This window comes from Danio rerio, chromosome 4, assembly GCF_052040795.2.
Source record: "Danio rerio strain M-AB ecotype USA chromosome 4, GRCz13ab, whole genome shotgun sequence".
Classification (NCBI taxonomy): Eukaryota; Metazoa; Chordata; class Actinopteri; order Cypriniformes; family Danionidae; genus Danio; species Danio rerio.
Genome location: NC_141024.2, coordinates 73,187,943 through 73,205,714, shown reverse-complemented (window position 1 = coordinate 73,205,714; position 17,772 = coordinate 73,187,943). Strand labels below are relative to the sequence as shown.

Below are 17,772 nucleotides of genomic sequence, written 5' to 3'. Positions count from 1 at the left end.
GGGTTCAATTCCCGTCTCGAGGTCCTTTGCCGATCCTTTCTCTCTCTCTGCTCCCAGTGCTTTCCTGTCTGAATTCTCTACTGTCCTATCAAAATAAAGGTGAAAAACCCCTAAAAAAATAAAGTAAATTCAAAAGGAAGTATTTTTAATGATTGTTTGTGTGTCTGTTCAATGTAATCCTTATCCTAGCTTTTCTGAAATGACATTTTCTAAATCTCCTCAGACGTTCACATTGGCATGCACACACTGTCAGTAATGTCACGACAACAAATGTTGTGTTGCTTTAACTTAATTTTTTATAGGTAAATTAGGCTTCGGTTCATTTGTTTTAGGTACTTGTGGGGGCTCGTCCGGGATGGGAGTCAGGTTTAGGGGGGTAAGTGTAGCGGAGGCCAAGCTAGCGAAGTGCTTTAAAGGTAAACCTCATTCCTCAGATCTCTAAAGGTTCTCTAACAACAGACGCTAGAGGCCATGGTTGTTAGCCTGCTTGTTAGAGCAACCGACTCCCATACAAAGTATCGCCAGTTCAATCCCTGCTCAAAACAAGATGGGTAAAGTAGGGCTGGTAGGTTAAACGTGGGTGTATGTCCGAGATGGGAGTGAGGTTTAGAAGAGTAAGTGTACTTCTGCATCAAGTGATCGGCGTGACCCACGGCGCATGCAACGCGCATTAATACTTCTGCGCGCTGTTTCTGTTGCTCTACAATAAAACGTCCAAAGTGCTAGTTGGCAGTGAGGTGTTAATGTTCCTCTGTGTCGAGTTTCCTTTGTGGTGTTTTGTTTTTTTTTCTGAACGCTTCCTTAATGTACAAGTGGTTCAAACTCGCTCATTTTAAGGCAGGAACCGGCAGACTTACAACAACTTTAATCATGAGGTAAACACAAAACAAAACTTTCCATCCGGAGATTCTTCACGGGACTCGACACTTGTAAACACTTGCTCCAACGGACTCGCATGGCTCTTGGTCCCGCCCACACTCATCAGCTGTACCAAGCTGACCAATCACAGAGTTTTCGCTACGTATTTTTTGAGAGGTGTGCGTCAGTGACACCCAGGGCCGGCGCGTCCATAGAGGCGACCTAGGCAGCCGCCTAGGGCGACAAAATAGAGAGGGCGGCATCCCCGAAACTACCCTCACCACCTGCGCCCTCAGTTATATCCGCGTCTAGGGCGGCAGAATAGAGAGAGCGGCGTCCGCGACACTACCCTCACCACCAGCGCCCTAAGTTATATCCACGTGTAGTGCGGCAGAATAGAGAGAGCGGCGTTCCTGACACTACCATCAGCACCCGCGCCCTCAGTTATATCCGCGTCTAGGGCGGCAGAATAGAGAGAGCGTCGTTCCCGACACTATCCTCAGCACCCGTGCCCTCAGTTATATCCGCGTATAGAGGCAGAATAGAGAGAGCGCCCCCCCTTCCACCCCCGTTTATGGGCGGCATGACCGTCCTTTGCCTAGAGCGGCACTTCAGCTTGCTCCGGCCCTGGTGACACCGAAGGTCACGGCGAGGGCTAAGTGTCCACGCGTAGGCTGCGCTGTACCATACGTGTGCGCTTGACGCAGAAGTATAAATCAGCCTTAGCACTTTGCTAGATAACCTCCGTTATGCAGGTAAACCTCACTCCTCTGACCTCTAAAGGTGTACTCGAGACAGACGCTATTGGCCATAGTCTTCAGTCTCCTTGTTAGAGCAACCAACTTCCATACCAAAAATCGCCAGTTTGATCCCTGCTCAAAACAAGATGGGTACAGTAGGAAGGGTAGGTTACATGTGGGGGCTCGTCCGGGACGGGAGTGAGGTTTAGGGGGGTAAGTGTAACAGAGGCCAGCTAGTGTGTGCTGTGCAGGTAAACCTCACTCCTCTGACCTCTAAAGATGCTCTACAGACAGATGCTAGAGGCCATGGTCTTGAGCCTCTTTGTTAGAGCAACCGACTCCAATACAAAAAATCAACAGTTCGATGCCTGCTCAAAACAAGATGGATACAGTAGGAAGGGTAGGTTACACGCGGGGGCTCGTCCGGGATGGGAATGAGGTTTAGGAGGGTAAGTTTAAAGGAGGCCAGCTAGCGAAATGCTGTGCAGGTAAACCTCACTCCTCTGACCTCTAAAGGTTCTTTAGCGACAGACGCTAGAGGCCATGGTCTTTAGCATCCTTGTTAGAGCAACCGATTCCGATACAAAGAATCGCTAGTTCGATCCCAGCTCAGAACAATATGAGTACAGTACGACCAGTAGGTTACACGTTGGGGGCTCGTCCGGGATAAGAGTGAGGTATAGGAGGGTGAGTGTAACAGAGGCCAGCTAGTCAGTGCTATGCAGGTAAACCTCATTCCTCTGACCTCTAAAGGTGCTCTAGCGACAGAAGCTAGAGGCCATGGTCTTTAGCATCCTTGTCAGAGCAACCGACTCCCATACAAAAAAAAATCGCCAGTTCGATCTCAGCTCAGAACGAGATGGGTACAATAGGACTAGTAGGTTACTCGTGGGGGCTCGTCCGGGATGGGAGTGAGGTTTAGGAGAGTAAGTGTAATGGAGGCCAGCTAGCGAAATGCCATGCAGGTAAATCTCACTACTCTGACCTCAAAAGGTGCTCTAGCGACAGACGCTAGAGGCCATGATCTTTAGCCTCCTTGTTAGAGCAACCGACTCCCATACAAAGAGTTGCCGTGTCACCTGTTTTCAAAATAAAAGGCCCACATACAAAGTTAAATATAACTGAGGGAGAAAAATCATCTTTGTTGTCTCACTAGGAAACATTGTGGCTTATCAAACACAGCCTGAGGCGTGCATATTAATGACCCCATAGCAACATATCAGTCTAGTCAGATTTACCTAGTGATTTTATGACGCAGCTGCTCGTCAAACCTAAAGTACATGCAAATAATGAGGGTGTGCCCCATGGGTCACGCAACAGTCTGCTTTGTGTTCTGATTGTTCATTTAGGTTTTACATTCGTGTCATTTACACGAGAATAAAAACAATGGCATTTGAGGTTCACGGTATTCCCGTTTCCATGTACTGAACTCTTATTATGCCTAGGTATTCCTAATAGGGCACCTTTAACCTTGAATTGTACGTCACATTACATTAACGTTTGACCCAATATTATTACTCAGTTTGATCGATTCAACAACAAGAATCTAGGCAGCAAGAATGTTTTCACAGTGCAGTGCATGCGGACACCTTTAAATATATAATGGCTGTAATATGCAATGTTGTGTGCAGGTGGCCAGAGGAACTGGTTGCAGGTGTTCTGCAACGGAGGAGTTCCTACAGAATTGGCTCTGCTCTACATGATTGAGGCCGGTCCTGGGGAAATGGCCATAGACTTCGCGAAGCAATACTCCGCTTCGTGGATGTGCTTGTCGTTATTGGGAGCTCTGGCTTGCAGCACTGGGGACACCTGGGCTTCTGAGGTCGGTCCTGTGCTCAGTAAGAGCAAACCCAAGCTGATCACCACCTGGAGAGACGTCCCAACAGGTACTCATCATAGAGTGCGATTCCCGGGACTACAAAAGGGGTCAATTTCCACAAATGTATGGCTAGGGGGTTGATGTCAGCGTTTGTTTTTCATTATTCCATTATTTCATTACTGACCAGGGCTGCACAATATATCGCTTCAGCATATATCGCAAGAAATGCATTTTTGAGTCTGAATTATAGTTGACCAGGAGCCACAGAATTGTATTTATTCACTGTATTTACTTTATAACTCGCAATTCTGACTTTATAACTCGCAATTCTGACTTTATAACTCACAATTATGATTTAATAATTCAGAATTGTGACTTTATAACTCGGAATTCTGACTTAATAATTTGAAATTGCGACCTTATAACTCAGAATTATGACTTTATAACCTGGAATTGCAACTTTATAACTGGGAATTCTGACTTAATAATTCGGAATTGCAACCTTATAACTCAGAATTCTGACTTTACAACTCGGAATTCTGACTTTTAACTCGGAATTGTGACTTTATAACTCGGAATTGTGACTATAACTTGGAATTCTGACTTAATAATTCGTAATTGCTACTGTATAACTCAGAATTCTGACTTTATATCTCGGAATTATGACTTTATATCTCGGAATTATGACTTTATATCTCGGAATTCTTACTTTATAACTCAGAATTATGACTTTATATCTCGGAATTCTGACTTAATAATTCGGAATTGCAACCATATAACTCAGAATTTTGATTTTATAACTCGGAATTTTGACTTTATAACTCGAAATTCTGACTTAATAATTCGGAATTGCAACCTTATAACAGAATTGTGACTTTATAACTCGGAATTTTGACTTAACTCAGAATATTATTCGGAATTCTGGCTTAATAACTCAAAATTGCTACCTTATAACTCAGAATTCTGACTTTATAACTCGGAATTGTGACTTTATAACTCAAAATTCTGACTTAATAATTCGGAATTATGACTTTATAACTCCTAATTGCGACTTCATAACTCAGAATTCTGACTTTATATCTCGGAATTATGACTTTATATCTCGGAATTATGACTATAATTCAGAATTGTGACTTTATATCTCGGAATTATGACTTTATAACTCGAAATTCTGACTTTATATCTCGGAATTTGGACTTAATCATTCGGAATTGCAACCCTATCACTCAAAATTGTGACTTTATAACTCGGAATTGCGACTTTATAACTCCGAATTGCGACTTTTTAACTCAGAATTCTTACTTTATAACTCAGAATTTTGACTTTATAACTCGGAATTCTGACTTAATAATTCGTAATTGCAACCTTATAACAGAATTGCGACTTTATAACTCGGAATTGCGACTTTATAACTTGGAGTTCTGACTTAACTCAGAATTGCTACCTTATAACTCATATTTTTGACTTTATAACTCTTAGACTTTATAACTTTTAGAAAAATCAGCTTTTTCTCTGAAAAATCATTTAATAATATTAGTCTTAACAAATACTTTATCTTTTATGATTAAAAAATTGTTTCAGAAATACGACTTTTTCCAAAAATAATTGGGAATACTTTGAAAAATGTTCTTGCTTTATTAAGCATCATTTAATAGATATAAAGTGTACAATTTTCATAGGAGAGCTAATATTTTTTGCCTTCAGTTGTCTTGTTCTCTATTAAGAATAGATACATTTTAAATATCTCTTCACAATAAAAAACAGGGTATACACCAATGTGTGTGTGTGTGTGTGTATGTATGTATGTCTGAATTCTGTTGGAATTCTGACTTAATCATTTGGAATTGCGACCTTATAACTCAGAATTATGACTTTATAACCTGGAATTGCAACTTCATAACTCAGAATTCTGATTTTTAACTCGGAATTGTGACTTTATAACTCAAAATTGTGATTATAACTCGGAATTCTGACTTAATAATTCGGAATTGCTACTTTATAACTCAGAATTCTGACTTTATATCTCGGAGTTCTGACTTAATAATTTGGAATTGCGACCTTATAACTTAGAATTATGACTTTATAACCTGTAATTGCAACTTTATAACTCGAAATTGTGACTATAACTCGGAGTTCTGACTTAATAATTCGGAATTGCGACCTTATAACTCAGAATTCAGACTTTATAACTCGGAATTCTGACTTTTAACTTGGAATTCTGACTTTATAACTCGGAATTGTGACTTTATAACTCAAAATTCTGACTTTATATCTCAGAATTTGGACTTAATAATTCGGAATTGCAACCCTATAACTCAAAATTCTGACTTTATAACTCAGAATTCTGACTTTATAATTCGGAATTGTGACTTTATAACTCCGAATGGCGACTTTATAACTTAGAATTCTGACTTTATAACTCGGAATTCTGACTTAATAATTCGGAATTGCAACCTTATAACAGAATTGCGACTTTATAACTCAGAATTGCGACTTTATAACTCAGATTTTTGACTTTATAACTCTTAGACTTTATAACTTTAGAAAAATCAGCTTTTTTTCTGAAAAATCATTTAATAATATTAGTCTTAACAAATGCTTTATCTTTTATGATTAAAAAATTGTTTCAGAAATAGGACTTTCTCCAAAAATAATTGGGAATACTTTGAAAAATGTTCTTGCTTTATTAAGCATCATTTAATAGATATAAAGTATACAATTTTCATAGGAGAGCTAATATTTTTTGCCTTCAGTTGTCTTTTTCTCTATTAAGAGTAAATACATTTTAAATATCTCTTCACAATAAAAAACAGGGTATACACCAATGTGTGTGTGTGTGTGTGTGTGTATATATATATATATATATATATTTGTCTTCATTTATTTAAAATGCTTTCCAGGTACCAATGGTGGAGTCACTTCTGTTGGGTTATTGGCCAGTGTTTTGGGTGGAGGTGCAGCAGGTGTAGCGTACTTCTTCATGCAGATCCTGCTGGTGAAAGATTTGCATTCAGCAGTTTCTCAGTGGCCTCTCATCTTGTATGGAGCGATAGCTGGCTTGTTGGGTTCCCTGCTAGACTCACTCCTAGGTGCAACCATGCAGTATTCAGGTAATCTCTTGATCTATATTAAAGGTAAATGAAATAACTCGTGTGTACACTTGTGTTCAAAACAATGGCAGCGCTTTAAAAAAGTGAATATGTGTCAGAAATGTGTAATACATCTCTTCTCTTACTGTTTAGCAACAGTATTTTAATTAAAGTGTTATAAATGTGTGAAGAGCCAAGAGATTTATTTGCAATTAAAATTAATTTATCAGTACGTTTTTTTTATTTAACATGTTTTAGCAAGTATTTTCAATTGCAATATTTACTTTTATTAAAGTGTTGTTGGTTTTGCTCTAAAATAAAACATTTAAATATTTAAGACACAAACTAACTCCATAATAATGGGCACTATTTTTTTGTTGTCAGATATTGTCCACTATTTTAATAAAAAACAATAAATATTATTATTATTATCTTTATTAATCATGTTTACACTTCTTTTTTCTCCCATCAAGGTTATGATGAATCAATTCGTAAAGTTGTGAGTTACGAGTCTCCAAGTGTTAAACGAATATGTGGGAAACCCATCCTGGACAACAACGGAGTGAATCTGTTCTCCTCGATCCTCATAGCTCTGTTCCTGCCTGGGTTTGCTTGGATTTTCTGGCCTAGGCCTTGAATAATGGGATTTTGATGTATATCACGGGTAATGTCTAGATCGGATACGCAGCCGGCCGAAAGTGCGACATGCACATCAATATTGCAGGATTTTTTATGACACTGTGTAACAATGATTAATATTTTTACAGTGCTGTGACAGTTAGGTTGGGGGTAGGTGTTAAAAAATAAAATTCTTAAGTAATTTAATAAATAGGGTTGGAGTTGTTAATATTTCTAAAATACAATAAATGGGAAATTTAATAAAAATATATGAATCATTTTCGTTAACTTCTGGCCGCAACCATATCTGATCTAGCAACAACCTAAACCATGTTTCTTTGAGGATAATTAGCGATTTATGCTAAGACCAATTGTTATCCGTTTAATTTTAAGAATTAAAATCGAAATAATTTTATAAAGCACAACATGAACTCTTCATTTCTAAATATTGAGATTTTGAGCTATCTTTAATAGTGGGGTGTGTGATGTTTACGATGTTTAACAATAGGTCTCATTCACGTTATAACTGCCTTAATAACTTGGAATTGCAACTTTATAACTCTGAATTCTGACTTATTAACTCGGAATTGCAACTTTATAACTCGGAATTCTGACTTATTAACTTGGAATTGCGACTATAACTCGGAATTCTGACTTTAACCTGGAATTGTAAATTTATAACTCAGAATTCTGACTTAATAACTCGGAATTGCAACTTTATAACTCTGAATTCTGACTTTATAACTTGGAATTCTGACTTTAACCCGGAATTCTGCCTTAATAACTCGGAATTGCAACTTTATAACTCTGAATTCTGACTTTAACTCGGAATTGCGACTTCATAACTCGGATTTCTGACTTATTAACTCTGAATTCTGACTTAATAACTCGGAATACTGACTTTAACCCGGAATTGTGACTATAACTGGGAATTGCGACTTTATAACTCAAAATTCTGACTTTATAACTTGGAATTCTGACTTTATAACTCGGAATTCTGACTTTAACTTGGAATTGCGACTATAACTCAGAATTCTGACTTTAACCTGGAATTGCAACTTTATAACTCTGAATTCTGACTTAATAACTCGGAATTGCGACTTTATAACTCTGATTTCTGACTTATTAACTCGGAATTCCGACTTATAAATTCGGAATACTGACTTTAACCCGGAATTGTGACTTTATAACTCGGAATTCTGACTTATTAACTCGGAATTGCGACTTTATAACTCGGAATTCTGACTTATTAACTCAGAATTGCGACTTTACAACTGGGAATTCTGACTTTAACCCAGAATTGTGACTTTATAACTCAGATATCTGACTTAATAACTCGGAATTGCAACTTTATAACTCTGAATTCTGACTTTATAACTTGGAATTCTGACTTTATAACTTGGAACTCTGACTTCATAACTTGGATTTCTGACTTTAACCCGGAACTCTGCCTTAATAACTCAGAATTGCAACTTTATAGCTCGGAATTCTGACTCAATAACTCGGAATTGCAACTTTATAACTCTGAATTCTGACTTAATAACTCAGAATTGCGACTTTATAACTCGGATTTCTGACTTATTAACTCGGAATTCCGACTTAATAACTCGGAATACTGACTTTAACCCGGAATTGTGACTTTATAACTGGGAATTCTGACTTTAACCCGGAATTGTGACTTTATAACTCAGAATTCTGACTTAATAACTCGGAATTGCAACTTTATAACTCTGAATTCTGACTTTATAACTTGGAACTCTGACTTCATAACTTGGATTTCTGACTTTAACCCGAAACTCTGCCTTAATAACTCAGAATTGCAACTTTATAGCTCGGAATTCTGACTCAATAACTCGGAATTGCAACTTTATTACTCTGAATTCTGACTTAATAACTCAGAATTGCGACTTTATAACTCGGATTTCTGACTTATTAACTCGGAATTCCGACTTAATAACTCGGAATACTGACTTTAACCCGGAATTGTGACTTTATAACTGGGAATTCTGACTTTAACCCGGAATTGTGACTTTATAACTCAGAATTCTGACTTAATAACTCGGAATTGCAACTTCATAACTCTGAACTCTGACTTTATAACTTGGAATTCTGACTTTAACCCGGAATTCTGCCTTAATAACTCGGAATTGCAACTTTATAACTCTGAATTCTGACTTTAACTCGGAATTGCGACTTCATAACTCGGATTTCTGACTTATTAACTCTGAATTCTGACTTAATAACTCGGAATACTGACTTTAACCCGGAATTGTGACTTTATAACTGGGAATTGCGACTTTATAACTCAAAATTCTGACTTTATAACTCGCAATTCTGACTTTATAACTCGGAATTCTGACTTTATAGCTAGACTTTATAAAACTTTTGTCTTGTTTTTAATCCAAATATCTACATTTCAAAGGAAAAACAATATTATTTAGCTTCCCCCACTGGCAGATAATGTTCTTGTTTTAAGGAAAAACTGTTAATTTTGCCATATTTTTTCTGAAGTTGAAAACAAAACAATATTTTTACTTGATTTATGAATTTTTAGATATTTGGACTAGAAGAAAGTAAGAATTTTATTTATTTATTTATTTATTTTTTGCATTGTGATTATATAATTTCTGTACCCGAGTACTGTTAGACTCCCCAGAAAATATTCATATCGTAATATTTATCGGAGGAAAGTAAAATATTGCATTATCAGGTTTTCCAATATCGTGCAGCCCTACTACTCACCTTTCAGAACATCTGATCTGAACAAAAATACCAGATAGTCAAAGCGAAAAGCTTAAATTTAAATATAATACAATTATTTTAATCTATTGATTCAATTTTTTTGATGACAAATGTTTTTGTGAAACATATTAAAAACACAAAAAATACAATAAATGGGAAATTTAATAAAAATATATGAATCATTTTCGTTAAATTCTGGCCGCAACCATATCTGATCTAGCAACAACCTAAACCATGTTTCTTTGAGGATAATGAGCGATTTATGCTAAGACCAATTGTTATCCGTTTAATTTTAAGAATTAAAATCGAAATAATTTTATAAAGCACAACATGAACTCTTTATTTCTATATATTGAGGTTTTGAGTAGTTTGTAATAGTGGTTGTGTAATGTGTTCGGTGTTAAACAATAGGTCACTAATTCACTAATAGTTTAGTATATTTTTCGTATTTATACAGAAAACTCGTGTATCCTTGTGTAATAAAATGTTTATTTTATTTTACCCATATTTTTGGGTCATTCTACAAAATTGTGCATTTTTGTTCGGCAAAATGTCTAAAATTGTTTATTTTTCTAACATTTAAACTTCGAGCACATTAATCAATCATATTGTGACTATGAAAACTCATAAAATGATTTTTATATATATTTTTTACATATATTTAAAGATCCTATATAAATTATTAGTGTTTTTGAGTGTTATATTGCTGTTAAGACTAGAGACATTGCACATTTCTATAGAATGATAGTAAAACACATTAAAGGGCACCTATTTTACCTTTAAGCTGTAGGGTAAGATTTTGGTGTGAGTGTGTCTGTAAAGTTTCAGCTCAAAATACCCATCAGATTAATTCCGATAGCCTCCAGAATCTGCCCATTTTGAGCTCAAATAAAAGTACAGCTGTTTTTTGTAGCCTGTGGCTTTAAATGCAAATGAGCTGCTTCTCCCCGCCCACTTTTCTGCTTCTCATCATGTGTTACATCACATAAACAGCAGTCAGGGATAGAGACAGACTCGGATGAAGCTGAAATACGGCAAAATTAACAAGTAAGTTTATTTAATGTGTTGAAGATTATTTAACCCAGCTGAAAAATCCAGCTTAAACCAGCCTAGGCTAGTTGGCTGGTTTTAGAGGGGTTTTGGCCACTTCCAGGCTGGTTTCCAACCATTTCCAGCCTGGTCCTAGCTGGTCAGGCTGGAAAAAGACCAGCTAAAACCAGCTCAACCAGCCTGGTTAAAGCTGGATATAGCTGGTTTTGGCTGGACTCCCAGCTTGGCTAGGCTGATCAAGCTGGTTTAAGCTGGTCATCTCCCAGCCTGACCAGCTAAGACCAGGCTGGAAATGGCTGGAAACCAGCCTGGAAGTGGCCAAAACCCCTCTAAAACCAGCCTGGTCGACCAGCTAAAACCAGCCAACCAGCCTAGGCTGGTTTAAGCTGGATTTTTCAGCAGGGAAGCCTTTCTGAAATGAGTCACGCATGCTGTTTGCAGTACACTCACACACACACTATGTGCATTTACTGACACCATGCGGACGTGGTGATTATAGCGGTTAAGGATTACATGATGGCGATTTTACTTTATTACAAACTTGCTCTGTCACGTTTTGAACTTATAAAAATCACAGAGAGCTGTAGCTAATAATTTAATCCCAGTTTATTTGCAAAACAATGTTCTCTGGACATGTGTATGTTATAGATCAGTGTTTCTCAACTGGTGGGTCACGACCCAAAAGTGGGTCGCGGGAACATTTTTAGTGGGTCACGGTGTGTGGTCAAAAAAACATCAAAAGTTTAATTTTTAACTTATTTTGCTTATATTGGACTTTTATTTTGAAATGCGCACGACAACCATACTGCTTGACATGTGAATTTTGTAAATTTTCACTGCTTGTGTATGATAACAAATAAATACAAATGAATTAATTGCTAAAATTATATTATAGTTCCTTAAAATTTGGGTCGCGGCTTGATAACCATGTAAAAATGTGCGTCCCATGGCCAAACCAATCGAGAACCATTGTTGTAGATTCATGGTGCCTGTCAATCAATTCAGTTGGCGGGAAAACCGCAAATGGGCCTCAAAATCACTGGGATTTGGGTCAGAAAATTTTAAGAGACTTATTTTGTTAACATCACTCCAATGTGGACACTACTACACACAGTTCTGTCCAAACAGCTTGCAAAAGGTAAGTTTCATCATAAGTGCCCTTTAAAGTGCTAAGCGAATGCCTTATTTTCCCCATATAATCTCCATAACATCTTTGAGCACTTTAGTGTTTTAATCAAATAATGTTTTATTCTGTCGAAAGCAGAATAAGCAAAGCTGCAGTTTCATCTCGCTTTCAGCGCTCTTAGCGCGATGGATTGTGGGACACGCTGCTTCCAGTGTATACATAGGAGGCATTGTGGGTATAAAGCGAGTGAACGTTTGTAGGGAATGACCGTCGCTCAGAGTTCAGACAGCTCAACAAAATGGCCGACGCCGGGAAAGGAAGACATGCAGCGAGAAGACTTTTCCTCTAGAGGGCGCCCGGTGGTCCATGGAGAAGGTTAGATGGCATACAGTCGCGGATATTTACATCAATATGTAGTTTAATGAGTGATATAAATAATTCTTGCTAACTTCCATACGCAGCTTTATCCCTTCAGGAGAGTTCCTTCCAGTCAAAAAAAGGTTTTCTGTCTAACAAGACAAGTCCCTGCTGAAAAATCCAGCTTAAACCAGCCTAGGCTGGTTGGCTGGTTTTAGCTGGTTGACCAGCCTGGTTTTAGAGGGGTTTTGGCCATTCCCAGGCTGGTTTCCAGCTATTTCCAGCCTGGTCTTAGCTGGTCAGGCTGGAAAATGACCAGCTAAATCCAGCTAAAACCAGCTTGACCAGCCTGGTTGAAGCTGGACATAGCTGGTTTTGACTGGACTCCCAGCTTGGCTAGGCTGGTCAAGTTGGTTTTAGCTGGTCATCTCCCAGCCTAACCAGCTAAGACCAGGCTGGAAATGGCTGGAAACCAGCCTGGAAGTGGCCAAAACCCCTCTAAAACCAGCCTGGTCGACCAGCTAAAACCAGCCAACCAGCCTAGGCTGGTTTAAGCTGGATTTTTCAGCAGGTAATATTACTTATTCGTGTTAAATATTTCAAATTAATCGCATGCGCTGATGATGCGCTAATTTTGACCGCTCTAAATTTTATATAAAAAACTAGTTTTCTCTACAGAAGTTGTAACTCCATGTTTAAAACGTCATTATGGGGGTTTTACGTTATTACTAGGGACAGATGGAATCTGCGCAGACGTTTTTTGCTATTTCTGCTGGGAATTTTGGGAAAAATCTGCGGAATTATTTTGGGAGTATCATAACTACAACCTTAATATATGAAATAAAAATACTATCTTTTAACTTTTATTTAATGTTCACAACGCAAATCCAATTAGATCCACTTTATTTGGTAAACAAAGCAAGTCTCTCATATAATATCTCTACTTAAAGACAGAAAATATTACTGCACACACTGCATTGTACATAAATCAGATGAACATTTTCATATTAGTCAATAATATTGCTGTAATTATTTAAAAAAACTGAATAAATATACATTTACTAGTAAATAAACCAAATTAATGATGGGCTAAAAATCTGCGGAATTCTTCGCGCGCAGATTCTGTGTGGGCCTATGAATTGACGTGAAATGAAGTAATAATATTTGAGTTACTTTTTAAAAATGTAACTTAAGTTACTTTTTAGATCAGCGCTGCCAAAACTTTTTATGATGAAGGGCCAAAAACCTGACTTGATTGAGGGTAAAGTCTAGATGGGAGTGCGACATGCATGCATGACACAGTATAACAATTATTAATATTTTTAAAGTACTGTGATGGTTGGGTTTAGGGTTGGGGTGGGGGTAGGCGTAAAAATAAAATGTATTTGGTATAGATAGCATAAACAATAGTTGGTATACAGCTACTGTTTTTACTTTACTGTGATGGTTGGGTTCAGGGTTGGAGTAGGGGTGGACTTTATTAAAATACAATAAATGGGGAAAATAATAAATAATTCTCGTTAATGTCCAGCCGTGACCATATCCGATCTAGCAACGACCTTGATTGAGGGCTGTGTGCCAAAAGCAGGTCGCACACCAGCCGCAAGTCGGCGGCGCCCGGCGACGGCTCAGGACGCAGTTCATTTTTCAGCCGCGCCACAGAGCGCCATCTGATTAGTTTCATGTTAAATATCATTCGAATGTGCGCGTCTGGTGTGCGATACTTTAATCTGTTATGTACGCGCCGTGTCGCGGCGCCGAGCGGCGCTTCTGGTGTGCGACCTGCTAAAGGGTAATTTGCTAATTTATTGTTTGAGTCATTTTCTTTAGGGCTTAGTCCCTTTATTAATCTGGGGTCGCCACAGCGGAATGAACCACCAACTTATCCAGCACGTTTTACGCAGCTGCAACCCATCAATGGGAAACACCCATACACACTTATTCTTATACACTACGGACAATTTTAGCTTATTCAATTTCTCTAGAGCGCATGTGTTTGGACTGTAGGGGAAAACCGAAGCACCTGGAGGAAACCTACGCGAACGCAGGGAGAACATGCAAACTCCACTCAGAGATGGCAATTGAACCAGCTGGGACTCAAACCAGCGACCTTCTTGCTGTGATTTGACATCGCTACCGACTGTGCCACCACACCGCCCTAATTTATTTTCCTAATATAAAAAAAAAATTGCTATATATGAACTAATGCAGTATAATTTAAAAATATTGTATATATATATATATATATATATATATATATATATATGGCGGTTCATTCCGCTGTGGCAACCCCGGATTAATAAAGGGACTAAGCCGACAAGAAAATGCATGAATGATATATATACATATATATATATATATATATATATATATATATATATATATATATATATATATATATATATATATATGTTTATGTATATATGTTTATGTATGGGTGTGTGTGTATATATATATATATATATATATATATATATATATATATATATATATATATATATATATATATATATATGTGTGTGTGTGTGTGTGTGTGTGTGTATATATATATATATATATATATATATATATATATATATATATATATATATATATATATATATATATATAAATAAAGTTATTACAGTGAAAACAAAAACAATCCCATTTATTACACAATGGAGTTCAAAGCCAAATAGCAACACAAGTCAAGCTATTCGTGGAGAGTCAGTATTTACGTTATTAAAAGTCCAATTCATTCACAACATGTAAATGAATCGCTTAATTTCAGTTAGCTATAAAACAGACGTTACGTTAAAGGTTACGTTAAATTCAAAATGACGATCCCTGTTTAAGGGATTCTCCCCAATCCTCCCATCATTCTCTTTTCAGATGGGATGGTGGGACAAATCAAAGCTTAGCCTACCATGGGCCAACTTTGGCCCTAGTTTGGACATCTTAAAAATACATTTCTAAATTAAAACTAACATAGTCACGTTAAATCACACACTCAATGAGAGAATCTGTTCGTTATTTTGAAGACGTCGAAGAGAAGGGAACCGTCTCAATGGAAAGTGCATTTATGTAACTAATAAGATAACTGTATTACCAATATAAGACGAGATGCTAAACTGACTCTCGGTGGTCATTAATAATCCCATGGCACTTCTGGTAAATAGTAGGGGTGTAACCCCGGTGTCCTGGCCAAATTCCCTCTATCAGCCCTTACCTATCATCCCTATCCACTGAATCAGCTCTATCAATTGTCTCCCCATTCCACCTATAGCTGGAGTGCTGTCGTCGTTGTCCTGTGGCTATCATCGCATCATCCACACTGATGGTAGAGTGGGGAGAGACCCCACATGATTACATAATAAATGCGCTATAGAAATACACATTACGTTACTTGTTACTTTTTGGGGGTGTAACGCTATTGTACTGCATTACTATTAAAAGTAGCTTTCCCCAACTACTGTTTATGACTGGTTTTATATAGTGAATGAACATATCTATGCTAACTGAGTAATCATAAAGTACTGTGATTAGCCCTTCATGAGCTATACTGATCCCTGGTAGAGCAACCGACTCCCATGCGGAAGGTCGCCGGTTCGATACCAGCTCGGAGCGGGTTGGGTGGCGTAGGACCGGCAGGGTTACACTGTGAGTAGTCTTTCAGGACTGGTCTGAAAATAGATTTCACCCATGGAATGACACTGATGAACTTTCAAAAGTGTTTCAAATAGGGCACTTAGTGACGTGTGAACGCTGGACGGCAATTATTGAAATGTTACCTGATTGTGTCCAAATTCAGCGATGTCTGCTTGCTTGGGAGCTCGGTCGCGTTCTGTTTCTCTCCACACCGATTCTTCTTATGGCAAAACCGAGATGTTAAAATCAGAAGCAAAACATGATTTTTCCAAAGGAGGTTTCAAAATAATATTGAGTGCATCCTTGTTTGATGATTCTTTCATACGAACAATTTATAACCTCCCGCTGTTTTCCAACTCCTCCTAAAGAATTTAATACATTTGTTATAGCAATATCATCCGGTTTAGTTTACCTAAGTGTAACAAGTGTGCTGTGCAGGTAAACCTCACTCCTCTGACCTCTAAATGTGCTCTAGCGACAGTCAATGCAGGCCATGGTCTTTAGCCTCCTTTTTAGAGCAACCGACTCCCATGCGGAAGATCGCCAGTTCGATCCCAGCTCGGAGCGGGTTGGGTGGTGTAGGACCGGTGGTGTTACATTGGTGCCGTGACCCGGATGGGAGTGAGGTTTAGGGGGGTAAGTGTAACGGAGGCTAACTAGTGTGTGCTGTGCAGGTAAACCTCACTCCTCTGACCTCTAAAGGTGCTCTAGCGACAGATGCTAGAGGTCATGGTCTTTAGCCTCCTTGTTAAAGCAACCAACTCCCATGCGGAGGGTCGCAGGCTCGAACCCAGCTCGGAGCGGGTTGGCTGGCGTAGGACCGGCAGGGTTACAGAAATCACTGTGGATTTAACCCAAAGAGCTCAGTGAATATTCATTCATTCATTTATGCTTTTAGTAGGTGTAAGTCTGTTAGATGGGAAATGTACCAGTTGGTTTGTGCGTCAAATTTTTCAATTTAAAAGGAAACTTTCTTCTAGAGGAAAGTTTTACTGGAGGGTCTTTGGTTAAGGATATCCGTTTGTTAAGTTTGACGTCACGCGAAGCGGCTTCCGGGTCCAAGCGCTCTATTCAACTGATTGGGGAGACTCATGAAATGCTACTAATAAACGTTTACAAAGCGATGTAATACTTTCGGAAATCACGATCGCAATATATATGTCCATGCCTAATATCCGATGGCCAGAAAGTCATTCATTTTTTATAAATTGTTAAATTTTTGGTATTTGTTATGCAGCAAGCCCAGAAATTGTTATGTACACTATGATTTTATATAAAATTAACTTTAATGTGTGATAGGAATAAAACGCGATCATAAACGAATGATTTCTCCACACTCAAATGAATGGCGGCTTGGACCCGGACACAGTATTACATACGTCACAAACACGTCACCACTTAACAAGCGGTTACCTAGCTTGAAATACTGCATTTCCAACAAGGCAAAATATACACATTTTAAAATTTGACATAAAATCTACTCTGTAAATTCTAGCATTTCTACGTTTTCGGACATCGACAGCTCCTCTTCTTTCTCCAAACAAGCAGAGGAGACACTTGTACATGTGTTTTTTGATTGTCCAAGCAATTTTGGTCACTTCTAAATTCTCACATATCTGCTTCTGCCAATGCTGTGAATTGCTTTAGTCTAAAAGACATTATTTTTACCGTAAAAACCCTAATGCTAAATCCCTGGAACACATCATAGACTTTTTTTTTTATCATATATGGCATTTGTTTTCATTC

The 17,772-nt window shown here is 37.9% G+C and overlaps 2 protein-coding genes across 12 annotated transcripts in view; both read left to right on the top strand.

Annotated features, from left to right (window-relative positions):
- Positions 1–7,549, top strand: part of tmem19 (transmembrane protein 19) — a 29,463-nt gene extending 21,914 nt beyond the window's left edge. For 3 of the 4 annotated variants that reach the window (XM_088649765.1, XM_087246461.2, XM_087246464.2), the window contains 3 exons: positions 3,230–3,484; positions 6,318–6,527; positions 6,980–7,549. In XM_088649765.1, coding sequence (XP_088505891.1) covers positions 3,230–3,484; positions 6,318–6,527; positions 6,980–7,143 — 629 coding nt within the window. In that variant the 3' untranslated portion in view covers positions 7,144–7,549. 4 annotated transcript variants of the gene reach the window in all.
- Positions 7,550–10,860: 3,311 nt separating this feature from the next.
- Positions 10,861–17,772, top strand: part of zgc:171422 — a 31,052-nt gene continuing 24,140 nt past the window's right edge. For 5 of the 8 annotated variants that reach the window (XR_015481583.2, XR_015481584.2, XM_088649573.1 and 2 more), the window contains exons 1-2: positions 11,878–12,054; positions 12,215–12,417. Coding sequence is in view for 5 of the 8 variants with exons in the window: in XM_088649573.1 (XP_088505699.1) it covers positions 12,306–12,417 (112 nt within the window). In the remaining 3 variants the exon portion in view is untranslated. Of the gene's footprint in view, positions 10,914–11,754; positions 12,055–12,180; positions 12,418–17,772 lie in introns of those variants that run through there. The other 3 variants (XM_087245505.2, XR_015481585.2, XM_087245502.2) reach the window with 3 other exon arrangements.